At 39.8% G+C, this 17,698-nt stretch overlaps 1 protein-coding gene across 4 annotated transcripts; it reads right to left on the bottom strand.

Moving 5' to 3' along the window:
* Window positions 1–19: 19 nt before the first annotated feature.
* LOC137930907 (E3 ubiquitin-protein ligase SIAH2-like) lies at window positions 20–16,657 on the bottom strand. Of its 4 annotated transcripts, none has more exons than XM_068774261.1 (14): window positions 16,452–16,657; window positions 14,190–14,282; window positions 13,526–13,676; window positions 12,752–12,870; window positions 12,123–12,227; window positions 11,247–11,369; window positions 11,065–11,148; window positions 10,665–10,774; window positions 10,181–10,244; window positions 5,095–5,138; window positions 2,896–3,063; window positions 2,070–2,240; window positions 1,383–1,586; window positions 20–1,157 (listed from the first exon to the last, which is right to left on the bottom strand). In XM_068774261.1, exons 1-14 carry the CDS (start codon window positions 16,513–16,515, stop codon window positions 915–917), a joined length of 1,743 nt encoding a protein of 580 aa, XP_068630362.1. In that variant the 5' UTR covers window positions 16,516–16,657; the 3' UTR covers window positions 20–914. The 4 variants fall into 4 exon arrangements, with proteins under 4 accessions (XP_068630362.1, XP_068630365.1, XP_068630363.1 ...); XM_068774264.1 differs by lacking the exon at window positions 16,452–16,657 and adding an exon at window positions 16,220–16,249; XM_068774262.1 differs by lacking the exon at window positions 11,065–11,148.
* Between the last annotated feature and the right edge of the window lie 1,041 nt (window positions 16,658–17,698).

The raw sequence follows: 17,698 nt of genomic DNA, 5'->3' as shown, positions 1-17,698 counted from the left end.
ATCTTGTTTATTTCTTGTATTTCTTATTGGAAAAGGCGGCACATACAAATATTTTAAGAGATAAAAAGGTAAGTTTATTTATAAATGTATGTGTACAAGTAACCATATTACTGGAGATCATGATTTCAATGTATGTAATAAAATTTACAAAACTGCGATGAAAGAAATGACTTTTGCAAAACCCTATGCCTACTATGATTGAGTAAAAATTACAAAACTTGGTTGAGAAACAGTTGTTAATTTCTCATGGGTCCAGCCTAAAACTACGATATTTATAAACTTAATAATATTGTTTTATTGAGCAATCAATGTCTAACATTCCAACCATAATGATGAAACAAGCTACCATAATAGAAAAATCAGTTCATGCAAAATACAAGTAAAAATATACTGTATATCATCAAAGTATATTCTGTAGAACATCAAAATTGGAGACGAAAAGGTGTTTTTTGCATGACCAAATAGTTTGACAAATCATAATGTTGACATGACAGGAGTTTTATAATTTTTTCAATAATTATTTGAAGAATAGGCTGTAGCCAACATAAAATAATTTAGCAAAAGTGGTAAAACAATGTTTATCAAATTTTAAACACCATGAAAAATTACCTATAATGTGCACATGCATTGTTACAATTTAAGCTGTATATCCATAAAACGATATTTTTTCTTTAAATTCTCTCAGATTACTTTATTGCATTAAAGAAGAAACCTGGTGAATTCAGTGAAATATATATGCAATGTCCTATGTGCAGTAAACACAGATGTAGACATAATACTTTAGCAATAACAATTTAACCCAAAATCGCGAGTTTTTAACGTAAATCGCGCCCTTAATATTACAAGTATTCTAAAACTTATGACAATGGTATCCTATTTTTATATCCATCATATATTAACAGGTAAAAGTATGTTTATGTGTCTGACTCTTCTTTAGAAGGTTCTCCCGCTTTCCGTCTACTTATTTCGACATAAAAGTCTAAGAACTTATCGGGCTCGCAGTGCTTGTTTTTAACTCTAAGGAAGTTTAAAGCTTGATCGAGGGTAAGGTGGAAGCAGTCTTGGCGCGACACGTTCAGGGAGGAACTTTCTAGATCGCTGTGAGTCACTCTTGAGTACACGAGCCTACGCTGATTATGTTGTCCTACTACGGTAACCTGGAAAAATTACAAACACATGCACTGGCAACAATATGAACGGCGAGTCGCTCCAAAACTAATATTGTAAACAAAATTATTGTATGTTCCAAATTATTTCGAGTACAGAGTAGTATTACACAAAATTGCATCGAAAATTAGAGAAATGCTGGAAAGAATGTATTGTGTTACTCTGGAAGACGAGTACGCTGATTTGCTGATTGACTTGTTGGGGGGGAGTGTTACCTCGTAGGTGAAATTGCCAGCATTGCATTTGGGGCCGATGTAAGCGACGTAGACGACCACACCCCACGTGCGGATGTCGACGTCGATGCGAAGGTGGAAAAGCTCTTGCGCGGCCAGCACCAGCCACGTGTCCTGCTGCTTGCAGTTCATCTTCATTGAGAACTTGTGCAAGTTGCCGCTCTTCACTAGTGCCGGGTGCTTGGTCTGGAAGTTTTCATTTTATGTACAAAATTGTATCAGAATGATTTCATGGATTTTTTAGTTTAATTGAATAGGAAACAATTTAAAATAAATGCTTTTAACAAACAAATTATGCGGTTTTTATCAGTTAATGCGTTTTATATATAGAATATAAGTGTAACTTTTAATAATAAATAGAGGCACCAAAATAACTAGATAAAGATTTTAGATAATGCTATCTACAAAAATACACCACACTCATTGTCCTAAACACATGCATAATGAGAGTAAATAGCAACAGTCCAAGTCGGAATGCTGCAATCACTGGTTCAAAGGCGCAAAGTGCTGGGGTCGCTTAGGCTAAGAACTTTTAAGGTTGCGAAGTTCCTTGGGAAGTCTCGGCTTTGGCCGCTAGAAACTTTTTTACCAATTTACAGAGTACCAACGATCGCTCACTATGATGGCGACGCGATCAACTAGTTGCGAGTTATTGGATGGGGTATGCACCTTGAGGTGAGTGTGCAGTTCGTGCAGTGGCAGCGGCTGCCGCTCGGCGCAGGGCGGCGCGGGACAGCGGTAGCGACGCGAGCTGCAGCTAGCCTCATGCGTAGCCCGTCTCCGTAGTCGCACCTCCAGCCCGCACCCATGCCGGCATGGGTAGCGCAACATCTCTGCCACCTGTTCGTCCAATAACAACCAAGTATTTCATTTATTAAACATATATGTCAAAACAGTACGACTCTCTTTGAGAAAAATTAAGCGAAGAAAATGTAATGACACTACGTAGTGCATTCCACAGCCATGTAAAAATTGTAGGCGCCGATTTTATAAGTAACGTATTTATAAGCTTCTGATCTTATGTACATAAGAATATAAAAAAAATGGTGGTGTACATAAAATTAACACTATAAATAAAGAAAAGCCTACCTATCTCTAAGCGTGTATAAAATTGGTAACTGTTTTGTTGGCAACTGTGTACGGTATTAAAATACACTCTTATACAATGTCTCTAAATAATCTTGTAATCAATTTAAGAACTCCATAAAATTTAATTTGTAAAAAAGGTCTATTATAGTTTTCGTAAGTTATACTATAATCGCTTAAAACAAGCTTGGGAATAAATTGCTGTAACTGCTGTGTCAAGAATATTGTTAAAGTGACCGCCAAGAACCCCTCTGATGGTTATTGGATTAGACAGCGATAGCCAGTCTTTTCACTTAGTGACGTGTCAAAAATTGGAAGAACTGAAGAATACGTGGCTTCATGTATACTCAAAACAAGAGTGTGTAAATATATGTTATCTATTAATGCATTAGTCTAATTGCACACTGACCCCTTCCATGGCGCGGTTCCTCACTGAGGAGAAGGCAGTGCGGCAGACAGGACAGGCGGTCAGACGCGAACGGCAGCACCCGCACACCAGATGCCCGCGCCGACACTGCGACATAGGCGGCTCCATCCAGTCCAAGCACACCGGGCACTCCAGCAAGCGCAACAGGGACTATGAATTGAAATAAATCAAAATTAGAATTCAGCACGCTAAGTAAAACTTTTAAAACTCTATCAATTAAACTTTCTCACACAAGTCACAGTATAATCGTACGATTATTGACGCAATTATAAACATACAGCTCTTATTAACCTTTAACTATGGACGTCATTTTTTTGTCACACTACCATGGACGCGCGGTCTCTCGGACCGCTATGTTCTGAAGTCCAAATATTACGTAAATATCAATTTTATTTGCACACTTTTGTATTTAATGTTTTTTAGGTATATTGAAATTAAATAATTTCAAGGCTTTTAATCAATCTTTCTTTATTTGTAAATAAAATAAAGCATACTAACAATTAAAGGCACTTTTTGGCATACATTTACTAGAGATCAATTTTAGGACGAAAAACTCGAATGAATTAAACTTTTTAGAAAAAATAACAATCAAAACTATAAATATAAGGTTTAACCTTATATAAAAACAAATAAAAGTCTACTCAAATTAAAATACAAAATTTTTGACATTGGTCCAATTGTTTAAAATTATTGGCAGTCCTTGCACAAGGGTTTGGAACACTGTAAACATATGACCTGCCTACAACTTATACAAGTGTAATTGGACTTTCTCTTTAGTTTTGGTGGACAAAAACGACATGTTTTTCGCTTCAATGAATCACTACTCTCCTGGCTAGGGGGTTCATCTAGGAGCATATCTGGCCATAATAAAACTCGCCTCATTGTCATTTTCAATTCGTTTGAAATACTTGGTTTTATTGCTCGTCTTTGCATATGCGGAACGACTAAAGATCGTGCTATTTTTTTAAGGAATACTCCTCTTTCTATTTTTTTGCTCTGGTGCTCATTGTGTAGTACATGAGCATTTATACCACACAAGTCAAGAATGCGATATAAAATGAGCATAGGCCAGCTCCTCGTTCAATATTCATTAACATTTTGAATGAAAATAACATAAAACAATAAAATAAACAAAATCATCGTTTATATTATTTACGCAGGAAACGTGGACGTGCGGTCTGACAGACCGCGGTTCAAGTATAAAGTAAAATAACTCAGCTAATTTGTGGCCGCCGACACAACTTCTCGTCTCAACATACGTTTCAGCGCTAAAACTAAAGCTACTGAAAGCATTAAACGCGGGGAGCAAGGGGAAAGGTGTAAACTCAAAAATTACAAACTGCAAGCGGTCTATGAGACCGCGCGTCCACAGTTAAAGGTTAAGGTTGTACAAAAGAAATTCTTACGTTCTATTATTGAACCTTGCTAGTGATAATATTGACTATGAACAGTTTTTGCGTAGAAAAGTGACTTACACAAACCCGGCGATGCTAAGACAAGAGTAATGTTAACAAAATGTTATACAGTGCAAGTAAATTTTATGAGGTTACGTGTAATTAAACATTAATTTATTCTGGACTACTTTTTTGTCAACCGCAAAATATCTATGTTATTTTTTTATTCACAATGTATAAGTTAACAACACAATATTGAACTCAAACTACTCTTTGTAATGTTTATTCGTTTTATTGTTTTCATTGTCTGTTCTATCCTTACCTATATTAAGATTATTATTATCTATTACTTTTAGGCTTGTTATCAGTAAACTTAAAGCTTAATTAAGTTTAAATATTTGTTTTAATTTTAATTTACATGATTTACAGACTAATAATAAATCATTTATCTGAAAGCTCTTCTTAAAATGTAATTAAGTAAATAAAACCTTAAATCAGATGGTTAGGTAGAATTTGTTTAGTTTTGGACCCAAGAATTTCTCAGACATCGTATGATTATTGGCGCAATATAGTTTTGACATTTTTTCAATATCACGGGAAGTATAGTCTATATTTTGCACTAAATTTTAAGTTATACCAAAATTGTCTTTAAATTTTAGACAAAAAAAAAACATGTTAAATCTATGCAGCATACTGAGCAATACTTGGTGAAATTTTTTTTTAGGAAAAACTATTGAATTTTCACTGATTAAAGTTAAATGTAAAAGCTACCCTGGCCTGTACTTACTTGATTGAATTCTTTCACAGTATACGGTTCATAATTGCCATGCACTGAAATAAAATCCATTATTAAATACGAGTCTCATGATAAGCCTTTGTTCTGCGACCTGGTAACAATAAAATATAAATAAATGGAAGTAAAGAATAAATATAAATGGTTTCAGCAACCAATTTGTACATCGGACTGTCCTTCAACATTGTCTACAATAGTTTTGACATTAGACATATGTTATATCTTAAGCCAATATTCTGTACCCTTGCTCCAATCTTCTTCATCATTTGTATAAATATATAAACAACATGGCCCCATATTACATTTACGTTCCACAATATCTTACATCTATTTATCTTTATTTGGTTGCATTATGTTCCAGTATAAATAGATTTTACACCTTTTAAAACTTCTGCCGCTACCTTTGGTTTTTCCTTATTTTTTTACTATTCTTTTTACTTCTTCTTTACTTAATCCTATATTGTGCATGCTTTTTACCCTATTGCACAATACACTAGCAACATGTAGTCTTATGTTCATGGCAATAAAATTTACGATGAATGTACTTATATATATTGTCTATTGTCTCAAGTGAAGTTTTTGCTGTTAGCCTTGCGGCTTTTACAGCTTCATCGGAAACGAGTTCACGGAACGGAGGGGTCCGTGAACTTTATAAAAATTTACAAGATTCGAGTTTCCGAACCCGTATCAGTAATCGGCGAGGAGACGAGGAAGTCACAAAGGTAGTGGCCGCGAGATAGAAGCAGCGGGGCTCGGCCCGCCAGCCCTCGAGGACACAAACCCAGCGCGTCCCAGCTGACCGTCAGAACTCGCGGCTAGCGCGCATGTCTGGTCAGTGTTGCTGAAGTGTACTGAGTGAGGAGTTAAGTGTGGACGGCAGCGTGGACCACTCGGCAATCTAAGGAAGGATGCTAATCCTACCTCGGATCGCCCACTCTGTTCGCGGTGGCGGCGCCGGAAGGCCGACGCCATTTACGTAACGGACGGTAGGAAGTATGGTGAGTGATCTTTGTGCATCGCACGCGTGTTTTCGTGCGGTGAGCGGTCGCCAGTGGAGTGGTTGTTGTAGATGGTGAGTTATCGCTTGCAGTGTGGTGAGTGTTTAAAACGTGCGGTGTGTGGCGAGTGGATTGTGGGAACCCTGCGATAGGATCAGTAAGGACGTCTTTAGGACACGAGGTTTCTGAAGGAAGTGCCGGGGGTGTAGCGAGTGGAGTTCGCTATGAGGGAGTTGGGGTAGGAAGGGGCCTTCGCGAAGTCTGCCTTTGAGCAAGCCTGGAAGAACTCTTGGACGGTTTCTAGTTGGAGGTCACTGTGGAGATCAATGTTACGTTGGAACCACTTGGCACCGGTTGAGAGCCTGGTGAAGCGGTTCTGTAACGTCTGTAAGGGTTGTAGTACGTGCGCAGGGCGTGGGCGAAGACTACGCTTGCGTAAGTGATTGGTCTTACACAGGTTTTATAGAGGAGGAGTTTATGTCAGAGGGACAACTTACTTGATGGGCTGAGGAGGGGGTAAAACCTGAACAGTACGGCGCGGGCTTTGTTTGCGACTAGGCTCGTGTGCCCGTGAAATAGTAGCCTAGTGTCAAAGGTGACACATAGGTATTTAACGGTTTTCGTCCAGGGGATAGCACGACCGTAGAGGGATATGCCGCCCGGGTTTTGACCGAGCCTATTTCTATCTTAACGGGATAGTTTGAAGACGATCGCCTGACTTTTGTCAGGGTTCACGTCTATGCGCCACTTGCGAAACCATTCGCCTAGTCGATTGGTTGCGCGTTGGAGGTGGCGTGTTAGAGTGGCTGCGTGTTTGTCTGTGGCGAAGAGCGCTGTGTCGTCCGCGAAGAGGGCTAGGTTGACCTTCGAGTCGATAGGTGTATCGCTGGTGTATAGCGAGAAAAGCAGCGGGGATAGGCAGGAGCCCTGAGGGACGCCTTCCCTGAGGGGGCGGGGGGAGGATAGAGTGCCGTCTAAATGATATCTAAAAGCACGATTGGATAAGAAGGCTTCTATGATCTTGACAACTCGATCGGGCACACCTATTTTGTACAGCTTATACAATAAGTTGTGCCAGACCTTATCGAATGCCTTGGCGATGTCAAATAGCACAGCGCTCGTGGTTAGAGAGCGGAGTTTTGCGAAACCAGCTAAACTGAGTTCCGTGAATCAGTGGGCTTAGTGGACACAAGAATGGTGAGCGCGGAATCCGAATTGTTCGTCAAAGATGAGACGAAGATCGTGGGAAACCTGCTGAAGGCGCTTGAGCAGTACGCGCTCATATAGTTTACCCAGAGTGCTGAGCAAACTAATAGGACGGTATGAAGTTGGAAGGTTGGGTGGTTTGTTCGGTTTTTTAATTCCTGTCACAACTGCTTCCTTCCAGGTGTTAGGAAAAGTGCAGCTTGCGATGAGAGAATTAAAAATCGAGACAAGGAGTATGAGGTGGGGAGGGAGCATTTTGAGAACCCTGTTGGAGATGCCGCCAGGGCCGGGGGCTGATTTATTTTTCATTACCCTTAAATGGGTCAGTGACCTCGTCAGAGGTTACGGGAGGGATGTCTGGTCTGGAAGGAGGTTGTACCGACCGGCTTCCGACCTCGTTTTCTACCGCGCGTCGATGTCGTGGGTTCACTGGAGTGGTTGAGAGAGTGCATTGGTTCTCCATGCTGTCAACCAAACATTCAACCTTGTCGATGTCATCGAAAGCGAGGGAGTTGTCGGTGTCGCGTAAGAGTGGAGGGGTGGGGTTAATTTTGTCTGCTTTGATACACAGAGCCAGTTACCAGAAGGCAACTTTGGAAGGCTCGAGGTCTCTAAGCCGCGCATCCCCCCTATTGTTTCTATTTTCCGCCAGCTGTTCTTTGACCAGCCTTTGTAAGTTGCAAAGACGAAGTTTATTTTCGTCGGTCCTGTATCTATCATAAAGTCTCACCGCCTTATTCTTTGTTCTAATAAGCCGTCGAATATTCTCCGAAAGAGCGTTGACAAACTTACGTTTGACGACTATCCTCCGGGTGGAATCTTCGGCGGCTGATTGGATGTGATTCGTGAAAGACAAGATCGCCTAAAGCGCTTCGACCGGCGATTCGATTGAGTTAGGTATACTAGAGAAGTGCTGGGAGTTCATATCCTTGAGTTTGACTTCAAGGTTATGCCAGTTGACGCAAGTTTTGGTAACAGGGGCCTCGCTAGCAAACTGGCCCAGTTTTAGAAGGACCGGCCTGTGGTCAGGTTCGAATTCGTGAAGCGCATCGAATGATCTGACTAGTAACGCGACGTTTTTAAAAAGGGCTAAGTCTAGAGTAGACGTCCTGTGAGTGGGTTTGTGTATGGAAAACCGGGTGGGTGCCGGCGGGGCCATAATGGCAAAATTAAATTCTTCAGATAAGCTGAGGAGCTTTGACCCGTTTATATTGGTACATCCGGGGTTCCAGCTGACGTGTTTGCAATTGAAGTCGCCTGCAATCAGGACAGATGGACCCAGAGATGTAAGTGTTAGGAGGTCCGCGGGGAAGAGTGGTTTCTGGGGAGAGAGGTAGGCAGAGACCAGTATAAGCGGAGGGTAGCCTGTGAGTGCTAATCTAGGTCTAAGGTTCCTCCGCCCGTATTTGGAACTCTATCGTTTCTTATGAGATGATAGTTCGCGATATTCGGGTCGCGCAAGGACGGTTTGAGATGCGTCTCCTGCAATAGTAAAACGTCGATGTTATGTTTTAATAGGTAGTGCGCGATCTCGTCTTTTTTAGAGGCGATGCCATCTATGTTGAAGTAGGCGACAACGATGGAGGAGGGTTTGATGCGACCTTTAAACTCAAGCTCGGCGACAACAAACAAGAGTCCAAAGAGTGCGGATCAGTGTCCGTGAATACGTGGAGGAGGGCTTACGGGAAGTCTTCCTCTATGGTGCTCGTACTCGGAGAGCACGAGCAGCTTCGCTCCGCCTTTAGCGGCTTTAAATTTGGCCGCAAACTCGAGAATTTCTCGAGTGTTTACCCGTGAAAGGAAGACCGAAAGGGACGCAAGATACCGGGGCTATGCTCTTAACGGGCGCAGAGGGCGGGGCTCTAGGTTGGGGCACGGAGGGTGCGACTGCCGGGGCATGCGAGTCCCTGTGCGGGACGGGTAAATAGGCTTCGCCCAGGCTGACACGAGCGAGGGGGGGGGTGACTCGTCACCCGAGGAAACGGCCTCGGTGGCCTTGGGGGGGCGTTGTGCCCTCTTGCGCTTGCCCTTAACAAGGATGAAGCCCCGCATGGAGTTATCTATCTCTATCTCGGTTTCCGTGTCTATGCCCGAGCGCGAGCCGCAGTCGCTTGGGACGACGGTGGGGCACGGGGAGGCACGGGGAGGCGGAAAGGGGCGCGGGAGTCGCACCCCTGTGGGTGGCGGGGGCATCGGGGGAAGCGGGGAGTCGGTGTTGTACCTGGTGGCAGCGATGTGCGCTGCCCACAGGTCTGGGTGCCTCTTAGCAAACGGTGAGTTGCTGGAGGGACATGGTGATTTTAGTTTGGTTTTGTAAAGTTTTTAATTGTTGTTGTGTACTTACGGTTTTTTAAAACACGTGGTCGCCCTGCTCGGCAGCAGGGAGATGGGCGGGCTTTGTGTGCAGGTACACGCGCCAGTTACGGTCGACCGTAACAATGAGGATACCGTATGTGCCGGGCGACGGTGCGCGGCAGAGAGTTAGCCCCCGTTGCCGGGCATTGTTGTGTACAAACTTTCACTAAGTTGAATAGAAACAATGTGGTTACAGTTAAGAGAATCCTATCTATGATAAGACGTTCTCTACCGAAGCTAACTATCCTAGCAACACTAGGCCCACGCGGGGGCCGACCGAAGTTGTCGAGCCGCGCGAGACACGGACCCCGCTCCCGAGCGGGAATGCGATAGCGCGCGACGGGTGAGCGGGCGGGCGTTCGACCGGAGAGCGCGGCACTTTTCACGATCCGAACTGTTGCGATAGCGGCTGGCTAGCGGCGTAATCGAACGGTCGGGCACGAGCGGGCAGCGCTGGTCGCGAAAGGAGAGGTCGCGGAGGATCGCTGCGTGCTATCGAAGTGGACTCTCTTATATCTTACCATCTCTTTTTCTTTTGACTGTACGCTTCTGTCCAGTCGTTGAGGGCGTGGCCGAAGTGCCCGCCTAAAAATATTATTTCAATGTTATTTTTGTAGTACATAAACAAAAATTATTTACATTGACTGTTTGTAGATATTGCATTGTGGACAAGAAATATTTCAACATTATTTTTTGGTAAATAATATAAAAAGTAGTAAGTGATAAGTAAAGTAAAAATGGTAATTCTATGATTGTTTTAACAATATTTATATTTAGAATTTGCATGAAATTCACTTTAAAACTTTGGTGCAGGCGCATTTACTGATTTTCATTGAAATTTGACATGAAAATTTTGACATTTTTATTGATTTTCAGGTTTTTCATAGTATAGTTTTTTTCTAGTACATAAGAGTCATGGAAATTGAACTTTTGATAATTACAAACATCAATTTAATATATAACTACAATCTAATGCACATATTAGTGAGGACTTGGAGAACTTACGAGAATGTTATCACCAGTCTCTGAGGTCTGTTCATTCGATGCCTCCTCTTTTGGAGCATCCCCTTGCGGCAATTCCAACACCAGTGACACAGGGACTGGTGATGTTTCGGCTGCGAAATAAAACCATTTTTAATTTTCATCTTGCACATTTTCATTGCGTATAATATTTGCAATCCGTTGGGACCGTAAACCCCCACTAGGTGGACCGATAACATAGTCAAGATTGCGGGAAGTCTGTCCATCGAGCAGTGCAAGACCATCGTGGCGATCTTTGGCTGAGGCCTATGCCTTACGGTAGGCGTGTATCGGCCATCTTGATGATGATGATGATAATAATAATTTTATATACTGCAAATTAAATCTTTTTTTAATTTAATTGAATTTGTCTATAAGAACTTACCCTCCGCATTGTCTGTTACACCATCAGTAACATCACCCACAGCAGCAAGTGGTGACAGCGCACTCGGTGCTGGCTGTTCGATATCTTCAAAGAATAAGATTGTTTTCATCACTTTGCATCTGCCGCAAAAGTTTCACTCGTTACAACGTTATTGTACATAAGATTCGTGTATTCGTTCTTACCATTATCAGATTCGTTGACGTCTATTACGTGGCGAGCTTCGTCGGGAATGTCCTGCGCCGTGCGGCTCGTGGAGGGCTGCGGTTCCTCGGCGGAGCTGCCGCTGTCCAATGTCCCCGGGATATCTGCCGCACACACAGTGCCACTTTACTACTGCTGCTTTTCACAGATACAACTATTTATTTTTATATATGTGTGTATGTACATAGAATGATTTTCTGATTGGCAACCATATAGAATTGATTTAATTATTCATATATTTAGAATCAATATATATATAAAAAATCAAATTACAGAAGTATATATATATATATATATATATATATATTATAAAATGACTATCTTCTTTGTATTTTTAAATAAACATGAACTATAAATATTTTTATATTTTTAAGGCTGTATCTGGATATGAACAGACGAATTTTATAAACTAGTTGGATAATGTTGGATGCGGACTGCTTTCAAGTGGTCTTTTTAAAAATCCGTGGGGAAAGTCAATTTCTAGCAATAGACGCATTACTGCCGTAATGGTGATTATCTGAAATTTAAATGAGTAGCCTTTTTAAACTACATTTTTATTAGAAGAATGGAGAAGACCAAACTTTGGATCATTCAGTAGCTATTATCAGATTATGGTTTTAACTAAAATCGTTATGTAGAATATATTAGGATGTTGAACAAAGATCCGCCGATTTCCAAGCGCTAGGGATTGCGCTCTGTTTGCGTTTAGCAATTTCATTCAAGGGTTGAATTTTTGGATCGATTACAATTATCGGGCCTGCTGTCTTCACTCCTAAGCGGCAATGCTAAATGATATTAAAATAGGTTACCACTGCATATTGTATATATATTAACTAAATAATATAATATACACATACTTCTGGCACCACCAAAGATAGGCAGCACTGCGTTTGACGGATTGTTCCTTTTGAATCTTCCGAAACTTGCTGTTAAGTCCATCGGTGTCACTGAACGCACGTTTTCTTTACAAATAAAAGAAATACGAACATTCAAATTAATAATAACACATAGCACAAAATTTCATTGAAGATATTTCTTTACTAAACTTTTCGCCATTTGCAACATGCAGAATAGCTTTTGAGTTATTTTATTATAGTTTTAATAAGAGTGCAAATTCAACTCATTTAACAGATGGGGTACCAATCATAAGATAGTAGAGATATTCCAGATACTTGACCTTCAAGCAATGACCAAGGCACTTCAATTATCTACCAATTTCAACCCATGTTATATTCACGGATCATTATATAAAGGACACATGGTAGTTAAAATAATGATTTACGACAATGACGATTAACAACAAATGCAATATTTTATTATTTGAGATTTCCAAAAACCCACTAAAATTAATATAATTTAAATTTGTGTAAATTTACGATTACTTTGACAGAAGAAAATTTGTAACAAACTTTTTGTAGTTATAATTTTAAGAGATACTATTATAATTGGTATTAATAAAAATGTTTTTTCATTGTACATAGCTTACCATGGCGATAGTTGTCCACACTGCGACTAAACTTCTCTAATGAGAAGATCCGCTTCATAGCCACTGAGGAAAAGGGACGGCACATCTCGTCAGACGGCGATTTGAGCATGAAACCCCTCCTGAAAAATATTTCTGATCAACTGAATTGCTTTATTTTATGATGAATTATAAGTTAAAGAAATAATTTCAGGTCAATTCATCTAAATTATTTTTTTACTACATTAAAAAAGTTAACAAGTTTTTGATTAAATTGTCTAAAATACCATTGCATTATGGACACCAACATCCATTTAATATTTAAACAGTAATCCAATTCTCCACATAATTTTAAACAAAAATTCGAGACCCGCAACTTAAGCAGTTAACCATTGTTTAAAGTTAAAAAGACAATTAGATGCCAATTCGTTAATTTTACTCTTTGCGCATTATTTGTAATATTTATGAGAAAAATGTTATTTAGGTCTTTAATGAAGTACATTAAAAATCCCTCCCACAATACAAAAATTTACGAAGTAATATATCTCTCACAAAGGGAATTGTGCTATTCGTCACAGAAAAATTTATATATATACTAACAATTTAATAAATTTTCAATAAGGATAAAATAAATAAAAATTTTGCAAATTCGTCTGCTTAACTTTATTCAGAAAATGAAGTTTAATAAATAAGAATACTCAAACCATAGTTAATTTTAAAGATATAATTAAAAAGAGAATTGAATGAAAAATTAGAAGGTTAAATTGTGCAATGGTTTCAAAATAAAATTATACATACACATGTGATGTAGGACGAGGTGGCTTCACAGTCCTTGGGTTTGTTGATGGAGTTATTCTGCTTGGACTATTATTCAACATTGACCAGAACTGATCCCTTTCCAACCTTGTGACTGATCCTTGCCCTGATGCATGGGGTGACATTGGCATTCCTAAAATAACATATTTAGGTTCAATGATTAAAATCAAACCTAGTGACAATACTGAAAGACTGGACATTATTATTAGCAGAAAAAAACTTAACTGAATGTATTATGCTTAAATTAAGCAGAAGTTTGACAAATAATCACTTCAAGAATAATCAATCTCAAGATGAACACTTTTTAGAGAAGATTTATAAACTGTAATATGAAATAGTGCCATTTCATAATCATTTTATATTGATTTAATGTTTAATTTTAATTTGATTTAACTTTATTCCTATAATTTACAAAAATTGTATTGGTATCTCAGCAGACTCTTAAAAAGAAATAAATATATATATAACTTATCTAACAAAATAAAACAAAATCATAGAAATTCTGAACCATTAACTGTAATCAAAACATAATTAACAAAATAAATAAAAAAATAATCCCAAAATAAGTATATTGACATGTTCTAGCAAAAACTGTTTGAACTTAGGATGTAAATGATAACACTAGTATTAGACAAAAAGTATTTACGTAGTTCTGGATACATCACATCAGTGTGAATATCAGGTTCAATTGCCCGTCGAAATAGGATATCACCTGCTGGAGAACCATTATCTTCATCATCTGATAACAAAAGATATTGTAATTATATTTATAATATTTTATTAAGATTTCATTGAAATATAACTTTTGGAAATATCCATATCACTAAGATAAATAAAATATTCATTTTTCATGCATTTATTGAATATTTATAGTTACATTAAGAATATATGAGGCCAATCAGTAAGTTTTGCTAAGTTTACCTTCAAAATTTGATTAATTCCAAGTTAAAACAGATATTTTATACTATGACATTTATGAAACTATCACAATACATAAATATAAAAATGTTTAACCACAATCTACAAATTGGATCATTAATGTTTATGGTCGCACCTTGCATCACGCATTAGCACCTTCGCAAGCGAGAAATGTTTCGATCTGGAACTATATAACACTTAGCCCCCCCTATTGGTAGCCTCTCATTCCCCTTCCATCTTATTTATGGGACAGGGACAATTTTATCTTTTAACGATTCACTTTCTTTTCTTTTTTATTTCCATGCTCTTCTGTTATCCTTTCACATGATCGTGCGAAGACCGCGTCCATCTCGACACTGCGGAGCACGCGGTAGGCTGAGATGGCTTGCGGGAAGAATTTCCGCGTTGTCGGTGCCGTCGGACCTTCAATATATATCCTATTCCATACGTCAAGCATTCTCAGACTAAGCTGTAGCGGAAGCAGCCCGGCAAGAATAAGGGCAGAGTGCAGGGAAGCGGTCCTGCGGGTCCTCACAGTCTTCTGAGCGAAGCCCCTTTTGACTGCGCCCAAGCAGCTTCGTAGCCACCAGCGTGTATACACTCGCTGCATATAAAATAGTCGGCTCGAGCACCGCCAGATACATCGTTTTGATCACCTCCGTGTTCAGACCCCAAGATACCTTAGCGGCCGAGCACAGCTGGCGACAGAGGCCCTGGGCTTTCCTGCTCACGTTCTTTACATGGCTGTTGAACGTGAGCCTATCATCAGTTGAGTTGATTTGAGTATCCAGAACTCCCTAGAAAGGCCGAGCGGCACACCTACCATTTTCAGAAGTGGATTGTCGTACTTCAACTTATTGGTTAGCACCATCACTTTTGTTTTGTGAGGGGCGAACCTAAGTTTGCTTTTGACTCCCCACCTATGTACATGGGCGAAACTTCGTTGGCCTTACTAGAGATACCCTGTGCCTTCTGCCCCGAGAAAACCAGCACGATGTTTGCGAACACCTGGCAGTGTGTCCCGGTCTTCCCCATCTCCTCCAAGAGGGGGTTGATGAGGAGGGTCCAGAACGTTAGGCCGCCTACGGATTCCTGCACACACCTCTTGGTGGTCTTCAGGCCCACTCTGGCCCCGCGTACCGTACGGACACCTTGCGGTCGCTAAAGTAGCTGTCGACAAGGCGCCGCAGATTCGCGGGGTAGCGAGTGTCTGCCAGTCTGCACCTTATAGCAGGCTACCAGGCGTTATCGAAGGCTCCATCTATGTCCAATGATACCAGCATTCTCCTTCAACCGAGTTTATAGATGCTAGACCAGGACATATAAGGAGTCTTCGGTACACCTCTGCGGCATAAAGCCGTATTGGTGGCAACTGATGTAAGTCGCAGTGTACCACTGGATCCTGTGAACCATCATCTCTTTCAGGACCTTGCCCAGGATGGGCAAAAGTCCGATGGGCCTGTAGGACTTCGGGTCTTCCTTATCCGGCTTCCTCAAAGTCACAACAACTGCCTCCTTCCACCTCGTGGGGATGTAGAAGAGAGCGAGACAACGGTTGGAGAGCACGAGCACTAGAACGGGGTCCTCGGCGACCGCCGCACGGCAGATATCTGCCGTGACTATATAACACTTGCAACACACCCACTAACTCCTGATCAAGACGAGGAATTTCTTAGACGCTAGAATATAGTTGTACAATGCCAGTAGAGGCTGGATGAAGTGATAAATTTTTAAGGGAGTAAGATTTTGATTACCTACCATCTCAAAGTTTTGTGTTGAATGTTCTCACGTATTGTCGGTAGAAGTAACTTAATCGGAGGATAATTTTATACACATATATATAATTTAATGAAAATACTAATGAAGTATGGAAGACTATTCTAGCTTAAAACGCTTAAAAAGCACAACTTTTATAGAAAACACAGATTCTATTTCATGACAAAAGAACAATACTAAATGTTAATATACCAAAATAAACAATATTTCTCACCTGAACTCCACGGGTACACTGAAATGCCTAATGATTTTTTTAAATTCTCTTTTCTATTACCCATCTTGAAAATGAACTACACTAATAAAACTTAATAATATACTTATACATAAAATATTTCATAATTTTTTTATGTTAATATATTTTACCCATGATTAGTACAACCACAACTATCTGAAATACGTAAATAACACAAATCGTTTGTCTCTACCGTCAATTGTCAGTGCAAAATTGATTTATGAAAACCAAAAACAATTTACCCATAGACAATTACTGTAATACATAGAGTAATGAATAAACATCACATACCTAAGTGATGTGTTTTTATTTGATTATATAAAATTATACAAAACAATGAAAAAGGATAAGAATAATGAGTAATAACTGCTAACAAGATGAACCCTAAGGTTACTGCTATCTTCGCGTGTTCTATTCTGTATTCGATAGTTTAGTAACAGGTAGTCTATCCAGATCTTAAACCAATCGAGTTCGGTATATTTCAAATGAACTTTGAGGAAATATTCAATTGAGCATTACTTGGACTACTTACCTCCCTGTTCTCAATGGCTAGTTTTTAACGCTTCTTATGTGTGGCAAAGGTTTCTTTCGAACAGGTTCATAGGAAGTTATTGGAAGGTTGAAGCTTATATCGAAGAGAGATTTAACTTGCTTTACAATTCATTGAACAGAGTCTTCCCGATACTAACTAAGAATGTTCTATTAACCATCAAACAGGACTGCTATAGATAACAGTTCTGTTTCTAAAACTGCTGATACATGCTTTAAATGTAATTTAGTTTACATCAGATGATAAGACTTATGCTCCGTCTAAAACCTGTTCATATCCATAACCCTGAAAATTTACAGCTCGAATTGCAAAACCACTTCGAATGCCTGGCTACAATGATATGGACTAGTATAGCGATAGGTTCATGGAAACAGTGCATACGGTTGGCTCCAAGTTTTTTAAGGGCTGCAGTACCGAAAGAACTATCAAAATTATCTGAATCGATTCTCAAACTAATCCAAATCTGCAATTATTTGAAGACCGATTACAAAGTCTTTGACACGCGATTTGGGGTAATTCAATATAATTTGTATTAAGTAACCAAAAGAGCAGAAGGCTCCAAAGTCTATTGGGCAGAAACAGTTAACGAAACTGAAAAGCGATGATTGCCCAACCCAAAGGTAATGACAGAGGTCGAGAATTTCTTGACACATTTATATTCTTTGTCACGCGAATCTGT

The sequence above is a fragment of the Battus philenor genome, unplaced genomic scaffold, assembly GCF_028537555.1.
Source record: "Battus philenor isolate CCGP_79_NKW_IND1 unplaced genomic scaffold, ilBatPhil1.0.hap1 SCAF_7, whole genome shotgun sequence".
In the NCBI taxonomy this organism is placed as follows: Eukaryota; Metazoa; Arthropoda; class Insecta; order Lepidoptera; family Papilionidae; genus Battus; species Battus philenor.
Note: the sequence above shows the minus strand (reverse complement) of the source record. Positions and strands in the feature narration are given on the sequence as shown.